At 37.2% G+C, this 22981-nt stretch overlaps 1 protein-coding gene across 1 annotated transcript; it reads right to left on the bottom strand.

The window, feature by feature from the left end:
- Positions 1-4075: 4075 nt before the first annotated feature.
- On the bottom strand, positions 4076-22339 carry LOC139733797 (uncharacterized). The gene is made up of 8 exons (XM_071644602.1): positions 22320-22339; positions 21365-22098; positions 20541-20626; positions 18989-19111; positions 6871-6980; positions 5405-6135; positions 4757-4869; positions 4076-4207 (listed from the first exon to the last, which is right to left on the bottom strand). The coding sequence occupies exons 1-8, from the start codon at positions 22337-22339 to the stop codon at positions 4076-4078; spliced, it is 2049 nt and encodes a 682-aa protein (XP_071500703.1).
- Positions 22340-22981: the final 642 nt, after the last annotated feature.

Genomic DNA, 22981 nt, shown 5'->3' with positions numbered 1-22981 from the left:
TCAGATATGAATGATTTTAAAGAAGTAATTTCCATTACATTTCAAACAGTTGTCTTCGTATGAAGTTCATACGAAGAAGAATGTTAATGATATATCAATATGGATTCCATGACTTGCAATAGGAATGGTTTACCTACTTCTGCAAGCCGTTTATGTTGTTGCTGACAATTATTATTTGTCTGCATGTTTCTCAGCAACTAAATTCACACAGTTCTGAGTAGGTGTAGACGATGTAATTTTCAGGGGAAGTAAGAAATAAGTCAAGAAAGCTTTGGGTAGTTTTTGGCGGTGTTGCTGTGGCATACCGTCATATCCATGAGCAATATTATGTTCGATGAGGTTCGGTTAAACGAAATTTCTTCTTCTTTTTCTTCTATCATTACAAAACTTCTTCATTTTGCTATATTGGTAACTTTTCATAGATTGTCAATGATTCTTGGTGGAAAGGAGTACTGATCGCAATCCCATACCCGGATGTTTTTTCAGTAGGGCAAAGTGAGTTATTTTTTAAGAAAAGGTGGCTTTGAAGAAAAAAAAAGGGCTTTTATAATTGCACAATATTTGGGGAGAGTTAGAGGTCTACCTACAATATACGTGGCTTTTCACATGCATGTGAGATGTAATTGTTGCGTATAATGAATAGATTGCTCGTGTTACTCTATAGTTGCATCAGTTATTTTGTATCCAGTAATTTCAAAACCGTTATAGGACCCCCTTTTAGTTTTGTTTCAATAGTTCTGTTTGATACCGGTATATATAGTTGCAGATATATATAGCTTTGAATATGTCATGGTGGTCACGAGGACTACCTCCCGCTTGGACATATATCCTTGTCAGGGTAACTCCAACATTTAAAGTAACAAGTAACAAGCAGCAATGAAAATCAGATATAAAATGGAACAAGTGTTCTGGCCACTTTAAAACAATGGTCGGTCATCCTCTGTACACACCTTACAAAGAAAAATAAAGCTCGTAGATTGTGTGTTTGTTATTGTTAGATTATACATGGCATCCCCGTTTCTTTCGATCATGAAAAAAATAAGCACTTGCCATAGTGGATTGGACGTTATGATGAGCAATACATGGATGATTGTCGTTATTTCGAAGGCTTGTTATTCCCAAGGTTCGTTAATCCGAAAATGAAAAGAAAAGGGCTCAAAGAACGATCCTACAGAATCACGTACCTTCGTTTTCTAATTAAGGAATTACCTTCGGAGTAACGAACATGTGTTCATACATACATTCGGATTGAATTGGAAGTCCAGATGCTTTTCATAATTTCACATCATTTAGAAGCCCACATAAATCGACAGTTCAACGTATTGATTTGTGGAATTTATTGTGGTCCTTGAGCTGAGAAACTAATACTCTGAAAACCCCAAAACAAATTACACTGAACAAGGATGATGACATAGGATGGTTACTAGTATATGCCGGGTATTACAACAATGTAATTCCATTACAATACCGCTTGCTTAACATATTCACATATTCTTTTGTTATGCTTTCTTGTGCCAACACTCGTGCATTCTTTTAGCGAAGCTGCCGTGTCACCATCCTTGTTCATTGTAATCCGCCACAAATTTTGAAAACTTTCTTATTCCTCATCCCGATCACTATAAATTCTGAAACTCTGTACCCATTATAACGAATAGACATAGTCGTTCAAATGTTAAAGTCTTATCATCCCGGGTTCTCCTTCAACGTATACCTTCCGAATATACCCATACACATGTAATAGAAGAGTACATGAAACAAGCAGTTTATTGTGTTTTAGTCTGATGTATACATGCACTTGTCATCTTCATATTATCAGCACGTAATAAAACAAAGCTTTAATATATATATATACATAAACATACATCTAAATAATTATGATATATTTTGTTGGCCCGAAAACGTCAACTTGAAATGATGGGTTTTCACACAACTACAATAAATCGGAACATGAAATTATCACGGGTGAATTTACAAAAATCTTTGATGATTCTCGTATCAGCAAATGAATGATGCAGCCATCTTAGAAAGAGAAAATTAGTAGAACAAACAAACGACAGTAAATGCTGATTACAATTACGATACACACACTGCAAAACATTAATGTGCACAAACACATTAGTTAAGGTAGTGTGTGAACAGTCTATGAAATATCATCGTATTAAATGTAAACATTATTGTATGATTCGATTATGTAGGAACATGCAATGTGTATGATATTATTGTAGAATATCGTAGGAATATCACACACGAAGCATAAAGTGCTATTTTATTGCATCCATGTATCCGACAAGTTTTTTAAATCTCACGTAAATATTCGAAGAGGTGTACAGTGTATGTATAAAGTTGAAAATTCATGGTGATAGTCGAGAGGGTATATACAAATGGGCAATTCCGCAGTTAGATGGACATGACATGGATAAAAGAAATGTGCCTCTATCTTACTCTTTAATTTAGGTATCAACTAATGCCATGGATGTTCACCAATCACTAAGGTCTTTCAAATTCAGTATTTTTCGTATTTATTGATTTTGCGAGATCTAAAACCATCATTTAAAATGAACATGTGGGACTGGGGATGCTGAAATTCACTTAAATGCAAATTACAGTGGGTTACTTTGAGTTTTTTTCCTCAAATTTTTGCTAAAAAGGTAAAAGATGAATACATTTAAATACTCTAGAAGTCATGTTAAATTTTTTCAATTACAAAAGGGTGAAATGACCTGCGGAATTACTCCGGACAAATGTAACGTTACTAACCGTAACGTTACTAACCATGCATTTGGGGGTCTAGCTAATAAATTATCGGTCGAACTGCTAAAACTATTTGCGTGAACATTTGTCATGATGCTATAATTGAAATTAGTGCAACACTTTGTTTCAAGTAACTTGAAATTTTGCACACTTTTTGTTACAAGACACTGATTTTTTTGTCATGTCCTTTTTTCGTAACGTTACTAACCAGCCCTTTTAGTTGCCATAGCAATTCTAATATTTATTGGATTGTGCTCATTCTTTTCTATATCATAGACCTGGGAAGGATGAACATGGTTTAACATGATTTTGACTTGAAATGAATAAATGGTGATTTAGTAGTAAAAATAAATATCTAAATTTCTTTAAATGTAACGTTACTAACCGCGGAATTGCCCAAATGAATATTTGTCATGTTGAATCTATGACTGAAGACATTAAAACGAAACATATTTTCTCTCTTTTTAAGGTTTGTTTGTTTGTTTGTTTGTTTGTTTGTCTTTCTTTGATCATTCAATTGTATAACTGAGGTACGGTTGAAAAGGACATTGGAAAGTTGCGGGGGATGGAATGCATACAAGAAACATTACTTCGGGCAGATCTAAGCCAAAAGCATAAGATATATCACGCAGGTACAACACGGTTTAAAGCATCTTTAGGGATGTCTAAACGACTGACAAATTCAATAAAAATGAAAAAGATTCATCCATAGGACATTCGATGTAGATAATACATGTATTTTCTAAAAAGAAGTTGACCTTTGTCTTGCAATCACGTGACAATTTTTAGACTTGAAGGTTCTGCAGTCGCCTGCAATAGCACATTTACGGAGATTTTCACATCTGCGAAGGTATACAATGGGGCATCAGGATCCACCAAACATTTAATCTGTCATTTCATCTATCGATCTATCTGTCTATCCAGCCATTTATCCACTTTCACCGCGCTATGTTTTAACTGAGGTTTATTGGAATAATTATAATACATGTACAAACTTACATTCTTCTATTATATAGATTACTCGAAGTAGTTGCATCATTTACACTTCAAACTATCTTTTCTGGAGAAGGTGGTATCTCTCCCCCTTTTTAAAGGATAGACAGCAGGAAAAACTGGTATTTCTCAGAAACCCTCATGGCAAAGAGACAAAAATCATACTAGACAATACAATCATAATTATGATTAGAGTGATTATGATCTTGCATATGAATCTCCATGAAAAAAAAAAATAGATAAAGATTAAAAAAAAAAAGGATTGTCCAGCTGTGGGCACAAGGGCCTGCGAGTGAAGCGCCACCAATGTCAATGTTCAGCCACTGTCATTCTATCTGATCATTAATTGCAAACTGTTCCGGACAATGTCAAAGGCCCCGATATTGATGGAGAGAAAACCGATTACAGCGCCGACGAAACAAATGCGATCGAGACAAGCAGCCAGGAACTCCATGTCCGTCATCTGTATTAAAATGGAAACACAAGAGTTGGAGCTGTTATTTCCCTTAGCTCTAAATGATAAAAAAGATCAGAAAAAAATATCATGATCTTGCGTTGTCCAGTAAAAATTTACAAAATTCAATCAGCCTTTTTTATAATTTCATAAGGTTCATTTTACAGTATATCATGGAAAAAATCATGACAGGTTGAATTCCCTTCCCCAAGAAAACAACAACACATCACCAGCAATGAACTATAATAGACTGTTTAAATTTCTAATATCACTTTCTTCCGTCTGAACGTTTAATTATTCAAGTAACGGTTTATGTCCGTGATTAGCAGCCAAAGAGCAGAAATTTATCATATTTCAAATGTAAAAATACAATAAAACGGGATAAATGATAGCGTATAAAATTACATTGGGAGTAATATAATTATGCACCATTTATAAAAATTAGTAGATGCAAAGTACAAATACTAGTATTGAAGTGAAGTGAAATGAATGAATGAATGAATCATGAAAACAATGATAACCGCAAAGATAATGATAAAAATGATAATAAACACAAACCATCGTAGATGATGATTCACTGTCTGTGTCTGCTGAGACGATGTTGCTGTTTCCTTCTTCCTGATGGGATTGTTTGCATTCATCTGGGCTCATTTCCTTTACTAAGGTTGTTCCTGTTGTCCAAGATAAAAGGAAAATAACCAGCGATGTGCATACATAAACGCAAAAACCAAACCAAACAAAACAAAACAGAGACATGACTTGTAATGGGATACTTCACGTTCTAAGCTACTCGTCATTAACGCATAGTACAATTCTCATCGCGTAAAATGAAATCATTACACATGTATTTCTCTTACGATAAAGGCCATGAGCATATAAATGTATAAACTGTGGTTTTACAAAATTTCCTGTCTATGATGTGTGTAATGAAATGTAAGTGCAACAGAATTACCAAGCAATGTTTGCTGTGACGGCTAAGATTATTAAAAAACAGCAGCAAATGGGGTGTATACTGATGAACATTACTAATATAATCATTCCTGATCATGCTGATCATTCACGTTTGTGTTAAAGAAAAGAATATCTGTTTTCAGATGACTGTGCTAATTTCACGGCGCTTAGATCAATGTCTTCTAGATTTAGACATTTCTTTTTTCGGGGGGGGGGGTTTCGTAGTAAACGCAATACACGAATATCAGAATTTACCTATCTTATCATTTTTACACGGTCTCTTCGGTGACTTTAGGAAAGTAACTGCGGCAAGGATGTGGAAAACCACATATCTGACTTTGCGATTCCTAATTCGCCATGGTTGGAAACTAAGGTTCACTGTGAGAGTCGAAACTACTGTGATGCAAACTAAGTTCAGGAAAGACAGCAGGACAAAATTGATGAGGATCGGTTCCCGATCAGCCCTGGACGTCCTCGGTAGGATGTCGGCAATGATGATTTGAAAGACCGTCTGTCCGAGGACGAGGGAGAGGCATGAGGATACTCGCTCGCCGCTCTTTAGCGGGATGAAGAAAGCCATCAGAGCCAGTGTGTTCAGCTGCTGTATAGGCACGCCGATCATACGGAGGTAGAAGTCTGGCAGTCTTTTCAGTGTGAATCTGACGTTCAAGAAAGAGAAGGTTTCGTTGTGCAGTGGATCGGTTTCTTCGTACGTATCCAAGGCAAGAGTCGTCAGGAGCCATTGTGGGTTATTGTCACCCAGGGAGAAGAAATACCCTGGCTCAAACGCGAAGACGTCGTTTGGTAAACCCTGTGAGGTGAAGCTCAGGTTACACTCATGGGAGTCAAAGGGGAACTCCTTGAGATTGATATCACAGATGGTTGAGTGAAGAAGGGTCGTTTGGATTTGAATGAAGCCATCTTGGTATATTGCGACCTTCGAAGCGTCCGATTGGAGGGGACTCTCGGCAGAGTGAGACGCAACTCTGATAGAAATGGAGTGTGAAATATAAATGTGTTAAAACCCAAAAGTCTCTTTCAAACTATACTAGAACTAAAATCGCATATTGTTTTTTTGTATCATTTGACGACAATGAATACTCAAGTAAAAAAGTAGAATCCTGCACACCACAACTCCTTTATAGGAAATTAAAAGGTTCTTGATTTTGACATAATTATGGCACTTATGTTTGTTTTTAATTTTGAGCGATGGTGGTGGTGGTGGGGGGGGGGGTGCTGACAAAATTAATATGCAGTGATAAATTGTCAGAAATCCCCCCATATGATTCCAGTAGAAATGAGAGATGAGAGTAACACAAGGTATGTTTTTATCAACTCTCTATTTTCAGGATAGAGGAATGACATTGTTTTGTGGCCATTAAAAAAAAACCCCCAAGTCAAACTAAAAGAATCCGTTGCCGCGTATAAAGTAAGTGTATCCCTGGGTCGTTAAACTACAGGAGTCAAAAGCAGTACACCCGTTATACCACCATGGACCTTCATACCAAGGGGGGAATAAAAGGTCAACCTTAGTGTGGTCTGTAATGACTGTGTATAAACTTTGACTCTATACAAGACGGAACACTGAGAACAGCACCACCAAATACAACATTAATTTAGATTTGATCATAAAAATCATATGACCAAGTTCCAAATTTATGAAATGTTCGTCGCGAAACGCTGTTTAGAACTAGTATGGTTGTAAAATTGGAGACACTTACGAGTTGAATATCAGTATCGGCGGGGTCCATACGGATTCCATAGGGACATGTACCCGCCTGATGTTGTCATACTCCGTCGGATCCCAGGTAAGACGAGAATCATTCCAACTCTTTGTCCAAAAGGGCAACAAAAACACAAGTAAAACATAGATAAGGGAAAAGTCATTTAAACATTATAATGTGCAGAAGTATATCAGCTGTTCTTCCTATAATGTCGCGTGAGTAGGCGAGGAGTATGCCTAGATGTCTCAGCTTTGATTTTTGCGTACGATTTCATTTATAAAGTGGTACTTCAATACCTCTCTGTACAATACATTATACACTTTGTCATGTGTGTGTTCTTCGAGTTGCGAGCGTTGCCAATCAAAATAGTGGCTTAGCATTGTCGTCCCATATATTTGTTTGAAATAAAATTGGTCTCTGCTGATGGAAACACGTGACTGTGCTAATCACATTCAAGAAGAAAATCTGAAAGCACAGGAGTAGCAGTTTATTTCATATCATGTAAATGGTACAGTCTTTTAATGAGATTAGTACAGAAAGTTAAATAGTCCGGGAAATATTACCTGAATATACAGACAAAGTTCAGATATGTTCGTCAGTATTTTAGGGTTATTTACTCACCACTTTCAGCCACGAGGATCCATGGAAAACTTGATTTCTTTCATCCTAAACCAAATAACATAAAAACTACGTCATTTGGAAGCCAGGTTCAAAGATGTCATAAAATCATAATAGAAATGATTCATTTTTCTAAAAAGGGAAGTATAACATGACTTCACTGATACTGATCTGTATTGATGATATTCTACAGCATATTTAAAGAACAAAGTACATGTATATAAGTCATCCTACCACATAGGGTTACTAAAATCCACTGTGCTGTTTTGTGACATGACTTTGAGCAATCTTCGTGAACATTACTGTACCGATGTTGAATAGGATAATGATGACAGTGATGATATCAATTTATAAAGCGCTGAACCCATGCACATATATTTTTCTGAATACTAGTACACCCATAGAGCTTCTGATATGGTTACCAACAATATGAAGTTATATTCTGTAAATAAAAAAGAAAGGCTTTTAAACATTAAGATATCAGAATGACATATCGTGAAATCATAACAGCAGACAGCTCTGAATATTTCATTTAATTTGCTTCTTACCAAGTCGAGAATGGAGAACGGGTAAATGGTAATGCGAAGTTTCACCGGTTGTCCAATCACACTCGGTATCACTTTGACGTCATACCCGGTATTTATCAAGTGGTGTATCAGACGACCTTGGCTTGAATAATTTTGACCTAGACCGCAACAGAGAGATAAATATTGAAGGCACACACAATATAAGCAAAAACTTTCAATTCACATCTAAAGTAGATGTATATTACTTTGAAAATGAATATCGTATAGCGAGATTTAGATTATTTTGGCACAGATTGGTGTTAACGCATGAATTATCCACAGATTATCTCTCCGGTGTATTTTCAGCCATTTCACGCTTATCCAACCCAACAAGTTCAGTACCACACAGATCGACTTTAACATCATCCTGAACTTATGTACCGTTGTGTAGGGATTGGTTTATTTTAAGAGGTACACGTTTAACGAATGACTTCCGACACAGTTGAGTTTAAAGGGCCCCTGAAATCCAAATGATTTATGATACCTCCAACATCACTTTTGCGGTGAAACGAATATCTAGAAGCATTCCATATATTTTAATGACTGTTTTTTCTTCTATTTTTCTTCAGATTACCGGAGAATGCCCACAAAAAATCCTTCCAAACCAATATTCCTCAGATGACCTCATCTGTCAATCATTGCTAAAGTACTGAAATGTTTAACAAAAGACATTGGAATGCACCTTCCCCTCAACTCATGTTTTTGTGATATTAATGTGACTAACAAATGACATGGTGAAGGAACATGCAAGTTGTGCTGAGTCGAGGGGAAGGTGCATTCCAATGTCTTTTGTGTCTTTGTGTATAATTACACAACAGTACTGCCGTCAGAGCAAAACCGAGTAATGAGCATAACCGGTATGGTGCTACCGAGATAGGTGGGATAGTTTAAGAATTCTAATCTCTATCCATTTCGTACCTCTGAGCCCAATAAGCCAGTTCGTAACTAGCCCATGTACATCTTGGTACAAATGACCTTTCTTTTTTCTCAGTTGGTTAGGCTCTTCACTCGTTTTCAAAGCGGCATAATGCATAAGCTTCCCCGACATATCAATTTATGGAATTCGTGTTCAAACAGAGCATGAACTTGTATTTAGACCAGGTGACCAGAATAGCCCGTCACTTGACACTTTAGCAGGCATCTAATTCATTGTTTTATATGGAATGCAATAGCAACCTTTTCTTTTGATATTGCCGAATACCAGGCTTGCTATCAGGTGGATGTGCTGGCAAGCACTATTTAGACAAGGATCATATGAATAATCATCACACCACAGATGCTTATCTCATAGATGAATTAATAAACCAAAATGCCTGTTGGTACAATTTATGACATTTTTCTGCTCATGCGCAAAGTGGAATTAAGAACTGCTCTATTGTTATCTCAGAGGGATTAATTTGGAAATGGTAAATCCAGATTTGAGTCCGAAAAATCTGTTTAAGTTATCTGTCCGAGGAAATTCAAAACCCAAGAGATTAAGTACGAAGTTAAGTTGTTAGATACTTCTATCTCTTTGTTTTTATTTGAGTTTAGTTATATGAATATATGCATCTACTTGTTATTTGGTGTGCAAGTGTTATTTTTGATTTTCTCGGAATGTGATCTTTATTGGTAACTTGGTATGTATGCTTTGCTTCTACTGTTCTCGGTATGTGATCTACCCTTTTACGTACATCGAGCCCAAGTCATACCACAGGATTAATGTGTTTATCTCCTCAGTGACTTCTTACTTGTGGGGAAGAAGAACTTTGTGGTTAAAGCCCCCGTTCCACTATCACGATCTGGACCCCGATCTGTCCCGATCTAGCAGATCGGGAGAGAGCGGCAAAAGCGTACGAGGATCGGAAGCATCGTAGCAGCAGCGTGTGGAGGTCGGGGTTGCAGCGGGGATTTTTTCAGATCGGGAAGAAATTTTGAACCGGTTCAAAATTTCTTGCAGATATCCCCGATCAAAATTGACCTATTTCTAATCGTACGGCAAGCGGGGAGAGCGTAGTGACAACGTAAATGCAGCGGGGAGAGCGTAGTGACGGCGTAAACACAGCGGGATGAGCGTAACAAGGTCTTTCTGAGCGTAGTAACATCGGCACAAGAACGAGAAGTAATTTAAAGCCCCTGTTCCACTATGCCGTTCTCGCTACGATTTGACAATTTTCTCACATCGGGAAGGATCGGGTAAAACATGAGCCGATCTGAACACAGTACGATGTTAGAACGCTCTAAGTACGCTGCAGTTACGACTACCAAGTTCTTGCTACGCTCTTACTACGATGATCGGGAATGAGACATTACGATCTCTGCCGCTGCCGGTACGCTTTAGAACGATGTAGCTACGCTGTCAGTGCGATGTTGCCGATGTTATCCGATCGATGCACGCTGTATCTACGCTCTGAACGATCTATACGATCTTATAACGCTGTTACCCCGTTCAGAGAGCTGAAAAGTTCCCGATGTGCCCCGATGTACCCCGATTCGACTGTCGATCTGCAGTCAGTAAACTTATTAGCATGCCGAACCGAAGAAATATACTGCGGACCTCGAAGTGGCTCCTCAACTCACGGTTCTTTTGCAGCAATGCTTTGTATAAACAAAGACGTGCTGATTTTTCCAAGGCTTTTTCTTAATGTCCTTACTTTTATAGTCCGTCTTCCTCCAGTTGTACATGATTTCATATTTTTCAAAATTCTGCTATGTCCTCTTCCTCCTCTTTCAGCATTTCGTGCAGTCTCTCTTTCTTCGCCTTTTGGGTAGCTGCATGCTTAGCTGCTTTCTTCTCTAAATCGTCAGGAATTTTTTTTTCATTTCATTTCGTCTCATTGCCTTTCCAACACATTTTATTATAACATTCGAATTCACACAACACAATAATGCAATAAAAAACAAACTCTGAACAGTGATACAATTTTGTAAATTTCACGACAAATACCGAGAAAAGAAAAAAAAAAGAAATGGAGGAAACCGCTAAAAGCAGAGCTTGTATAGTTTGTAGTCCCCTATTAAAAAAATCTAGTTACAAAACTGTTAAAACAAGGCAAAGAAGTAAAGTGAGACAAAGACGAAGTACACATACACGGACACATAAACAAACACGAAACACCAGCTCTCTTGTTATTGAAGAAAGAGGAGAGGGAAATAAGCATGGGATTAATGACAGGAAGTTTAAAAGCGAAGAGGAGTCAATTAGCCTTACTGAGAAAATAGTTACTCGGACTATTGTGTCAGTATCATCACTCAGCGGCTGCTTAATTATCAATATAGCATTATAGCTCATACAGGATTCGGAAGAACACTTTCATTTACGCCTCGTCAGCAAATAGAATGAACGTAGCGTCAAGTCTTGGCTTTGTATACCAATGCCAAAGGTTGCTAATTAAAGTTAACATGGTGAATAGGACCTTTTTCTTCCCTGTAAACAAAGGAATACGAAAATCCTCCCCGCGGTTGCAGCCAGCGTGTATTAAGCGTTGTGATTATAGACAATTACCAACGTGGGCTATTCTTACTCGTTTCATAACATCTTAATTGAAATATCTGCTGTCAAGTATATGCAAATTCATTACACAATCATTATATGAGCAAACATTCTGGAGAGAAGTTCTAAGGCACGAGAAGGCTATTTCAAGTATTAATTCGACCTGCATTCCAACATATGATATACATCATCCATCTTCATTATGGGTTTAGTATGATGGAAAGGATAATAAAACACTGAATTGAAGTTCGAGGAAAAATGTTCAAGCTAATGTCATGAGCCATCATCCCACTATAGACACTGATGAAAACTGTAAACAGGGCGCCTCAGATGTAGAAATGTGAAAAAATGGACATATTAAACACATTTTTCTCATTAAAAGAGACAGCATATTGAATTATCAAAACTCAAAAACAAAATCACAGGTTTTGAATGAACTGCCTTTTTTCCCCCTCGGACTGTCAGTACTGACAGTCTCATCAGCCATTCTGCATTTTGTTAAATCCATTGCACATGACATGTTTTAGGAGACAAGTGTTTGTAATATCCAGCATTATTTCAAACTGAATCTCATTGTGACTCATTGGTAGCTGATTGATTTCTTTCAAATTTAAACTCCCATCATGATTTTTTTTTGCACTCAGTCACAGAAATTCCTAAAAGTGTGAATTATAGCTGTAATATAAACTACAAACATGAAACCATCAGGGATAATAAAAGAGAATTTTACTATATATTATAAAAGCTGACCTTTGGAAGGTTGATATGTTGGAGGTCATAAAATCAAACAAGAAAACAATTTATGTTTCGCAATTACGTTGAGTCGATTTTGAAAAATTACAGCACAGAATTATTCTTTCACTTTTTCTCTTCTTTTTTTTTCAAAAAAGGGTTGAGAACCAGACAAAAGCCTGTTTTGAGTGAAGACAATGTCAAGAAGTATGTGAAGAGAATAGCCTGATATTCAACAAAAAAAAATGGATCTAAAATTCTTTTGAGGTTTTTCTCATGAAGTTGCCATTGAAGAATCCTGCAAAAATACAATATTCTATATAAGCATATGGAATACAAATCTTACCACAGTGTAGTGCAACGTCATTAATCTGAATCTTAGCAAAATAAATATCAAAGTATGAGAAACGACATTATTTTGTCGGCACTTGTGTATAACGACTTACGCAAAGGGCCCTAAACACATTATGTCTTGAAATAAGGCCTACAGCATGGAATAAATTCTCATCTGAGTTAAGGTGTGTTAGCATATGAAAACTTATATGAAACCAAAACAAGTAATAAATGATCACCTGCGTTAAAAAAAAAATGAAAACTTACCGTTAATAGGATGGGTTAATAAAACCAGCACTGAGAAGCAAAAAGCCCCTGTTGATCGCATCATATCGACAGACGAAAGCATGAACTTGTACTACAGAATACATCAGATCTGTCACAACGCTCCAGCGAATGCTACCAGCAGAGGCAGAGGCGTTCACCCTTGTCGCATCGATGAAAATGACTGCGTGAGTGTGACGAGTTGCCAGGCCTGTATTTGTTAAGCCTTTGTCTTGAGTGGAAAGAAACCAGTGGTAACACTCAAATCTTATCTACTCCAAGGATGGGCATAATACTATAATACTGCGACAGACACAGCGTTAATCCTTCTATCTCATCTACATCTGGGTCTGTTTGCTCTTTCTACTTTCTTCTGTCCTTTGCCTGTCTTCGTTGCTTTCATCTTCATGTCCGAGAAGGGAAAGGTGTGAATGTTTGAGTAAAGCTTTAGGAGGATATTATGCAACGCCAGTTTTTGTCGCCCTTAGTGGTGTGACCGTCATGCAGAGTGTGAGAATAAAAACAAAACAAAACAAAACTACATGGTGATATAAATTTGACAATGAATGATAATGAGCGTTTATTATCTTGAAGGCCAGGGTATTGGCCAGTGTGAAGACACATTAATTACAATGAGTAGGCAGTATCATACCCAATCCATTCTTTGTCCGCTCTCAATAACTCTCCAAGACAAAAACCATTACATTTTCCAGAAAGAGCAAATGAGTTGTTGAATACATCGTTCTCCAAGAACGTTTATTACCACCAAAGTGATTATGAAACACCTCCATGGATTCCATCCTTTCATAACCAAAGTGTTATATTAAAGGTAGGGAATCCCATTTGCATGCCTGAAATGAAGAGTTGTATAAACACAGTGGTATGTTGAAGAGAGTATCATTTTAGAAACTCCCATAAAGTATTGAAAGCGGAAGGTAACATTTAGTACATTTTTATTGACCGTTAGATTTTGAATTGAATTCTTTTCGGGGCTCACCGTAAATTCCAGTACATTACTAGGCTATCTTTGCAGACCCATGCACTGCATGTGTGTCCATCATGTATATTTTGTGAATAAAGTTCATCAGAACTTACAAACATTTCTATATACATTCTTGCCACACACTCTATATGTTATTACATCAGCTCTTATACTTTTAGATTTGTGTTTATAGATAAAAAATACAGAAGACTGCAACAAAAGGGCTTAAGTGTGGCTGACACACAGAACTACTGAGTAGTTGAGTTTTGTGCATTATTCAAATTGTAGATAACTGTTGACTTTCAAATTTCTAAGCAGTGGCCTAAACAAGTCCCCTGAGGTTCATATTTAATGTTTTGCTGCATTTTGGGAGTTCTGTAAAAGGTATCCCCTACCTTTAAGAAATTGTGTCAATAACACTCTAGTATCTTTTGTCATTGAAATCATAGTCTCGCATAGGATTTGAAATGAGAGGTCACTCATGAAATGGTATAACGATGAGACTATCCTTTCGAATATTTCGATTACTTTTTATTTAGTCTCTTCTTAGACTCCACAGCCCAAACTCATTCTCTCCCTGTGACTCACTTGACAAAACAAATTATATTCTCTTCCACCTCCCTGCTTTGTTGAAATACATGTTTACCTTATCCTGTAAAATTACATTCGAGAGTACGCTACAGACATATTGAATGCACTGACATAATTTCGTAATGTGTCAGATCACATTGAGTGACCAATATTGCTATATGTATTTCATGAAGTTTTATGTCATACTTTATTTTTCCAATTTCTGGCCCAATTTTAATCAAGCCTTATCTGTTCTGTTTTGCTTCAGCAAACTCTACTCATCGAAGTCAACTTATACTCAATTTGATTTTTTTTTTGCTTTAAAAACTTGTGATATTCAACATTTCTTATATACACTGACATTTTTTCACGAAAGCGAAGAGTACAGAAGTGGGAATTGTATAAGTTCTGAAGGATTAAATGCATTACTGGGACACCGCCACATACTGCACCAAATTCTCTAGCCTGTTTCTTGTGTTTCCTCGTTATTGATTGCATCTTTGTGACAGGATGTATTATAACAGATTGAGCCTTTCTTAGGAGCCAAATCCCATTGTACAGACCTGTATTGTATCCTTGTTGAGGATAAGAACTAACATCCTCTCGCTCGCTTTTGTGGACGCGGGGAGAAGAAATTGCGCAAATAACTATGATTATTCGTTACATAATGTACCAGGTGAGTCTACACGTTGTGTATCAATGTGTTAATCTTATACTGTACCAGTGGTTATTCTTTGTACTTGTTTGTCTGCCTGTTTGTTTGTGTATTCGGGGATATTCTTAGGAAAAAAGGATGAAATATCATATAATATACCATATATATACATATATGTATACATATATGTATGTATATATATATATATATATATATATATAGTGAAAACTTTGAGCAAAGTTTTCACTATTTATTATTTGTTTCTGGTCAGTTTTCCCTTCCTTGTTTCAATAATATATATATATATATATATATATATATATATATATACCATATTTGTATCATCCATCTCGGCATGTATCTGTGTGCTCTTGGGACTCACTGTCTTTCAGATAGTTCTCGGTGACATTATTCCCTGACGTCATAAACCGATCGGACTCCGATCATCCTGGTGTACGCATCGATGTCGTTTTTCGTGCTCGTCGCCATGTGCGCATCGTCTGTACTCATGGTCAACATTAGTTTCAGACCCTGCCGCGTCGACAACAGAGCCCTCCAATTCCTGCTTTTCAGAGTCCTAGCGACGCTTACTTTTATGAGACTCGAAGGTGAGTCAAGATGTAAGAATTCAATTGAAAAGTTGATCGCGGCAGATTGCCATTCTTTACATCAATGACTTTCACAGGTCGTCGGACAAACTTCCACTCATTTTGCCTGCAAATGATTCTAACCTTTTTTTATTTTCATGCTGATCTCAATGTTTTGATAAAAAACAGTAACAACGACATTTGTAAAATTACTCCGTGTAATAAACATAGGTATAATTAATAGACTGAAATACTGTTTTCTTTCATCTACAATGGTGATACTATAATCAAGTTTGATGCTGCCATATTTGAATTATGGAATGTTAGTTTAAGGAAATACTTATCAGACACTATGAGATAAACTTTTATTAAAAAAAGAGTCTCGGAATTGTTAACTTTTATCCCCAATCATACAAAGATGTTTTAGATTTTTAACATATCATAAAATTTTACAAATGAAAGACTTGTCCACTTCATGTTTAATTATGACAATCATCAACCTCCTAAAGTATTTCATAATTTATTTCACCGAAATAGCTATGTGCATGATTACCCCATGCGACGATCTGATGGATTTCATCTTCTCTGGTTGTACACAAAATACATTTGTTTATACTGGCCTAAAACTTTGGAATAGTTTGGATGACAGTTGAGAAGAAAAAAAAATGCCTTACATCTATAAGTTTAGAAAATATTTGCTTTCGAGATGTAACGTTGTATAATTGAATAAATTAATAAAGTGATAACATTTCTGTTTTCACCTGCCCTGAACTATCATGACAGACCTTCTATTCCTCAGCTCTTTCTCCTCTCTTATGTCCTCTCTCTTCTTTATGTCAAGGTGCTCTCTTCCGATATGATGTCGTGTCCTTCGTGTATCATGACGGTGTGTGAATGTGTTTATTATACAGTGTATACATGAAACAAATTGATTGCTCTTTGTGTTAAATTGAATGGCCAAGAGACAAGAAACGCATGGTATCATTGAATTTGAATTACCATTATACGGATTTGATTGGCAAGACTTTGAAATTGACCGGAAAATTTTATTTCTTTGCTGACATGAAATATACGGTCTCATGACGAAAAAGAGGACAGCAATACGTTGTATACCACAACAAAAGTTTCATCTTACCTTGAGATATTGCAATAACTGGACCTACCTTACATTACAGCTATCTAATTCTAAACAGCAAATTAGATAGATAAATACATAGATAAATGAAACAATTACATTGAAACTGGACAGAGTGTAAGATTTGTTTCATATGATATCTTTGATATGAATCTAAATGCATAGTGTTCTGAAAATATGTAGACAAATCAATTTAATTTGTCAATCTAATTTATTTTCCACAAGTCTGATAAAAAATCACATCATTGAATTGTACATCAAAGCATAATATAATTTAGATATAATTATGAAAATGTACTAAACAAAGGCTTTAAGTAAAAGCGTATTTAAAAAAAAATGGAGGAATCAACAAAGGTTATGACTAGCCTTTCAAGTTTGATTCCGAAGAGCTGTATTTTCATTAATAATAATAATCAAAATATGACATAATACACATGACAAGATTTACCCAGATTTGTGGAATTCATTGTAATCCTTCAGCAGAGAAACCAATGAACAGAAAAACCCAAAAACAAATCACACTGAACAAGGGTGATAGCATACAGACTAACATATTTATAAATCATCATGTCTTGTCACCATCTTGTTCATTGTAATCTGTTATAAATTTTGAAATATTCATATTCCTCATTCCACTTACTGTAAATTCTCAAACTATACCAAATATAACCAATAATAATTGCTGTCAAAATGTTCAGGTCTGAAATTCGTCCCGAGCTCTCCGTTAACAAACCTTCGGAATAACGAACTGTTACCATAGTACACGTGACATCAAACAGTATTTGCATTTGTCATCTTTATATTATTCAGGGTTTTTTTTCCTCAAAATCAATTTTGTAAAGGCGCCCCCTCTTTATCCTGGAAATCCTGGATCCGCCCCTGTTATAGATGTTTCAATGAATAAGGCTTTAAGACTTTGATAACATGCATATCAAGGCCCGAAATCAGCGATGGCGCGATGGTCCGGGACCACCAGAAATGGATGTCTGGCCACCACTTGCATGTCTTATTGGCTGGACAAGGTGTACTTGAAAAGATGCATTTTCATGCAACTGCAATCGTCGGGTCAGCGTATATGGAGATTATCACGGGTGAATTTAGAAAACTCTTAAAGGATCAGCTAATGATGTTCGTTGTCAAACAATGGTCTCCTAAATCCATCATTAGGAAATCCAAACAAAGAAATGGTGATAAATGCCGGTTGCAATGACGATACGCACACAATGAAACCTATACGTACACAAAGATTTTCTGATTCGATTATGTATAGGTACATTATCGTATATAATATCATTCAGTCATTATAAGCATTATAGGAATGTTACTGAAGGAGATAGCGCTAGATCGAACATAATATCACAAATGTTTATCTCACTTCTATATCGAAGATGATGTGATAGTCGAGAGGGTATGCAAACGAGGTTTTCTCATGCTGAATTCCTGCATACAACATTAAAGAGAAGCACGCTTTCTATCTTATCAAGTGTGTGTGTGTGTGTGTCTTTTGTTATTCAATTGAAATAATTAAGGTATTGTTGAGAGGGACACATGGGGGATGGGATTTTACAAGACGCGTTCAGGCAGATCTTTGATAAAAGTGGGTATTATAAAGGGTTTTTTTTATCATGCAGGTATATACAGTTTAACGTGTCTATAGGGACGCCTCAGCAATTGATTTCAATTCAATCACAAAATGAAAGAGATTTATCAATAGGAAATTTGATACAGATTAAGTGTTCCAAAGAGAAGCGGACTTATCTGCACATCCACACATCCGCGAGGCTATACAATGGGGAACCAGCGTCCAGCAACCATTTTATATGTCATTCTCTCTATCGATCTATCTGTATAGCCCATTCTCCACTCTCACTGTGATATGTTTTTAACTGAGGTTAATTTGAATGGGAACTTGTTTTCTCCCATTCGTCTGGAGTATCATTTACATTTCAAACCATCTTTTCTTGAGTAGTTGGCAGACATTTCTTCCTTTTTTTAAAAGGCTGGTCAGCAGGTAAAACTGGTATATCCCAGAAAAACTCACGGTAAAGAAACAAACTCATATACTATGCGGTGTAATCATGAAATGATAAGAATAATCAAGATCTTGCATATGGATATCCATAAATGCACTGTCAAACTGTGGGCACAGGGGTCTGCGAGTGAAGCGCCACCAATGTTCAACCACTGCCATTCTATCTGACCGTTAACTGAAAACTGTTCCGGACAATGTCAAAGGCTCCGACGTTGATCGAAAAGAAAGTGATCAAAGCGAAGACGAAATAGAGGCGATCGAGGCAAGCAGCCAGGAACTCCATGTCCGTCATCTGTATGTGGAAACACATGAGTTGAAGCTCGTTAGCTCTGAATGATGTGGAAAAATTTAAATAATCATCATTTGGCGGTGTTCAGCAAGAATTTACAAAATACGATCAAACGCCTTTCTCTTAATGAAGTAACTTTCATTTCACAGTACTATGGAAGAATACTGAGATGTTGAATCCTCCCTAGCCCCCCCCCCCCGAAACAAAAAGACAAACCACCACCAATAATAACAAAGCAAGTATATTACACCATGGTTAGATCTTCAATAATTTTCTAATAAATTTTACTTTCCGTCTGAACTTGAAATGAACATAAACTTAGTTCTTGTACAATCTTATTGTGCCAATCCACTGGAAAAGCTGTAAAGTGACTTGCATGAATATTGTTCTTCAGTCCATTCTCTATATGATAGGGCCTGTGCTCATGTTCTGACAAACAAAAATTGCCTATTCCAGAGTGATGCTATTTTCTAGGCTGGAAAATGATAACGAGAGCAATAGTTAAAACAACGTTAAAAACAAGGTAAGTGCCAAAATGTGTCTCGCCCATTCGCGTAGAAGAAATTGATGTTTTTCTAACTCCCGGAAGTTCATTGACCCTGCCTATGACCTTTGACCTTGTGGTGACCTTCAACTTCCCAAGGGACATTTACCAGCCAAGTTTGGTCATAGACGGACATATGGATCAAAAGTTATGAGCCATAATCCAAACGCGCCGTAAAAACTTAACATTGGGCGCTAAAAGTTCGTTGACCCCTGTCTGTGACCTTTGACCTTATGGTTACCTTCAACTCCCCAAGGAACATCTACCATCCAAGTTTGGTCACAAACGGACATATACATCAAAAGTTGTGAGCCATAATCAAAATGCGCCATAAAAACTTAACATTGGGCCCTAAAAGTTCGTTGACCCCTGTCTGTGACCTTTGACCTTATGGTGACCAAAAACTCCTCAAGGGACATCTACCATCCAACTTTGGTCACAAATGGAGACATATACATCAAAAGTTATGAGCCATTATCGAAACGTGCCATAAAAACTTAACATTGGGCCCTAAAGTTCATTGACCCCTGCCTGTGACCTTTGACCTTGAGGTGACCTTCATGTTTGGTGAAATGTGTAACTTTGTATAAACACTCTTCCCTCCAAGTTTGATTGAAATTGAAGTCCTCAGTAGAGAGTTACTCATTTATTTTTTTGTAGCGTTACGGACGACGGATGGACAACGGACGGACGGACGACGGACGGACAGACGCCGCAGGCGATCCCTTAGTCACCCCGCACCCCCGGTGGGCTCGGCAAAAAACGATAAGGACTAATAGTGAAAAATGGTTAAATTGACACACACACAAAAAAAAAACATTACCATTGGCATTGATAATAATCAACACAATAACATTCGCAATGTTAATAACAATAATAAACACAAACCATCGTAGATGAAGATGGACTGTCTTTGTCTGCTGAGACAACATTGCTGTTTCCTTCTGGGCTCATCTCCGTTACTGGAGTTGTTCCTGTTGTCCGAGATGAAAGGAAAATAACAAGGGATGTACACACAAAATAGGGAAAAAACCCAAACAATTCTCCTATCCATAATGCAGGGCTCGACACTAACGGTGGCCCGGTGGCCCGGGGCCACCAAAAATGAAAGTCGGGCCACCAAAAATTTTTGAAAAGTATGTCAATAAATTCCTAACTTTTTGCGCCGGAAATTAGCAGTTAAATTTCTTTAAAGGATGGATGAAAAGGACTGAATGAGTGCCCGAGAGTGAGTGTTGCGATATGTCCAACTTCTAATTCTTACTATCATAAAACTTAAATATTTGACTCATTAAAAGCAAAGGACTTTTAATGTTTTTTTATTGTTTCTTTTTTCGGGACACCAAATATTTCTCTCGGGCCACCAAAAATTTGAAATTTAGGATTTTGGTGGCCCCATCGGGCCACCAAACAAAAAAGTTAGTGTCGAGCCATGCATAATGTGTGTAACATAATGTTTGTTTCACGAATTAAATCATACAGCACGGTCTCTGTAATGATACAAAAAAAAAAAAAAAACATGCTTGCTGTGAAGTCTATGATTATTAGAAATCATCCCCCCAAAAGTGTTTACTTGTGAAAACAACTAATGTTTTTCCTATCATTCACATTTGTGTTATAGGAAAATATATCTTTTCAATGTTTTGCAGATTTTGATTCTTTTTTTTTTTTTTTTTTTGCTTATTGGAAAATACATGAGTATCAAAATTTACCTGTCTTATTATTTGTACATGCACTCTTTGGTGACTTCATGAAGGTAACTGCGGCAAGGATGTGGAAGACCACATATCTGGCTGTTCGATTTCTAATTCGCCAAGGTTGAAAACTAAGGTTCACTGTGAGAGTCGACGCTACTGTGATGCAAACTAAGTTCAGGAAGGACATCAGGACATAGTTGATGAGGATCGGTTCCCGGTCAGCCCTGGACGTCCTCGGTAGGATGTCGGCAATGATGATTTGAAAGACCGTCTGTCCGAGGACGAGGGACAGGCATGAGGATACTCGCTCGCCGCTCTTTAGCGGGATGAAGAAAGCCATCAGAGCCAGTGTGTTTAGCTGCTGTATGGGCACGCCGATCATACGGAGGTAGAAGTCTGGTAGTCGTGTCAAGGTGAATCTGACGTTCAGAAAGGACAAGGTTTCGTTGTACACTGGCTCGGTTTCTTCGAACGTACCCAGAGCAAGAGCCGACAGGAGCCATTGCGGATTGTTGTTACCCTTCATGGAAAAGAAATGCCCTGGCTCAAACTCGAAGATGTCGTTTGGTAAACCCTGTGAGACGAAACTCAGGTTGCACTCATGCGAGTCAAAAGGGAACTCCTTGAGATTAATATCACAGATGGTTGAGTGAAGAAGGGTAGTTTGGATTTTAGCGGAGCCATTTTGGTATATTGCGACCTCCGAAGCGTCCGAACGGAGTGGATTCACGGCCGAATGCGAAGCAATTCTGAAAGATATAGAGCAGTTGTAGAGTGCTATGTATAAATGTGATTTAGCGTGATATATTTCTCACAAGCCACTTGATGGAAAATTGCATATTGGTTTTTATATGGTGAATTTAAGGAGAATACATATTCATCAAGATCATCAGTTTTATAACCATATATAAATCTTAATAATAGAAAATAAAGATCACGAGGGGTGTTCAACAGCACAGAGATCACCTACATGCTGTCCAACTCTACCATCCTATCTGACTCATAAAGCATCCATATTCAAACCCACAACAGATCATTAAATGTAATACCCTGCCTGAGCTAATCTATCCTACCAATGTGCAACCAGGTCCACACTCCTTCACTCTTCAGAAATACCCTCGATTCCAAGAGAAGTGATGTGCAGCGCAAAGGAAGTACAGTGTGTACAGTCATGCTTCGTGGCCCTTAACAAGTCAAACTAGACTTGGAATTTGTCAAGACTGACAAATTAGGTGATCCGATTTTTTTTTAATCAATGATTCGAGTCCTGATCGCAATAGGCATGACCATATAGGTTTCATCTGTGTTTAGAGACATTGGACGTGTGATATTTGGATTCTCATTTAGAAAAGAGAGTCAGGTCTGCTATCTTTGTTACCAAATTCGGTATACACTATAACGAAGATACAGAATGAAGTATATTTGACCATTGACCCAACTTTGCACAGCCAAGATGGCATCTGAGCAAAAAGTGGTTATTTTGTGAAATGATTCTTGTAAAATGGCCTTTGCGAGTGCAAAATATGGGAAAGATAGGACATGTATTCACCAAGATACAGGTTAAAACATTTATGACCTTTGACCCTAATTTACATACCCAAGATGGTGTCTGATCAAGTAGTTGTTGTTTTG

The sequence above is a fragment of the Diadema antillarum genome, unplaced genomic scaffold, assembly GCF_040938485.1.
Source record: "Diadema antillarum isolate AM-2024a unplaced genomic scaffold, OU_Dant_1.0 seq00000491_RagTag, whole genome shotgun sequence".
Lineage (NCBI taxonomy): Eukaryota > Metazoa > Echinodermata > Echinoidea > Diadematoida > Diadematidae > Diadema > Diadema antillarum.
This window is presented reverse-complemented; position numbering and strand designations above follow the sequence as displayed.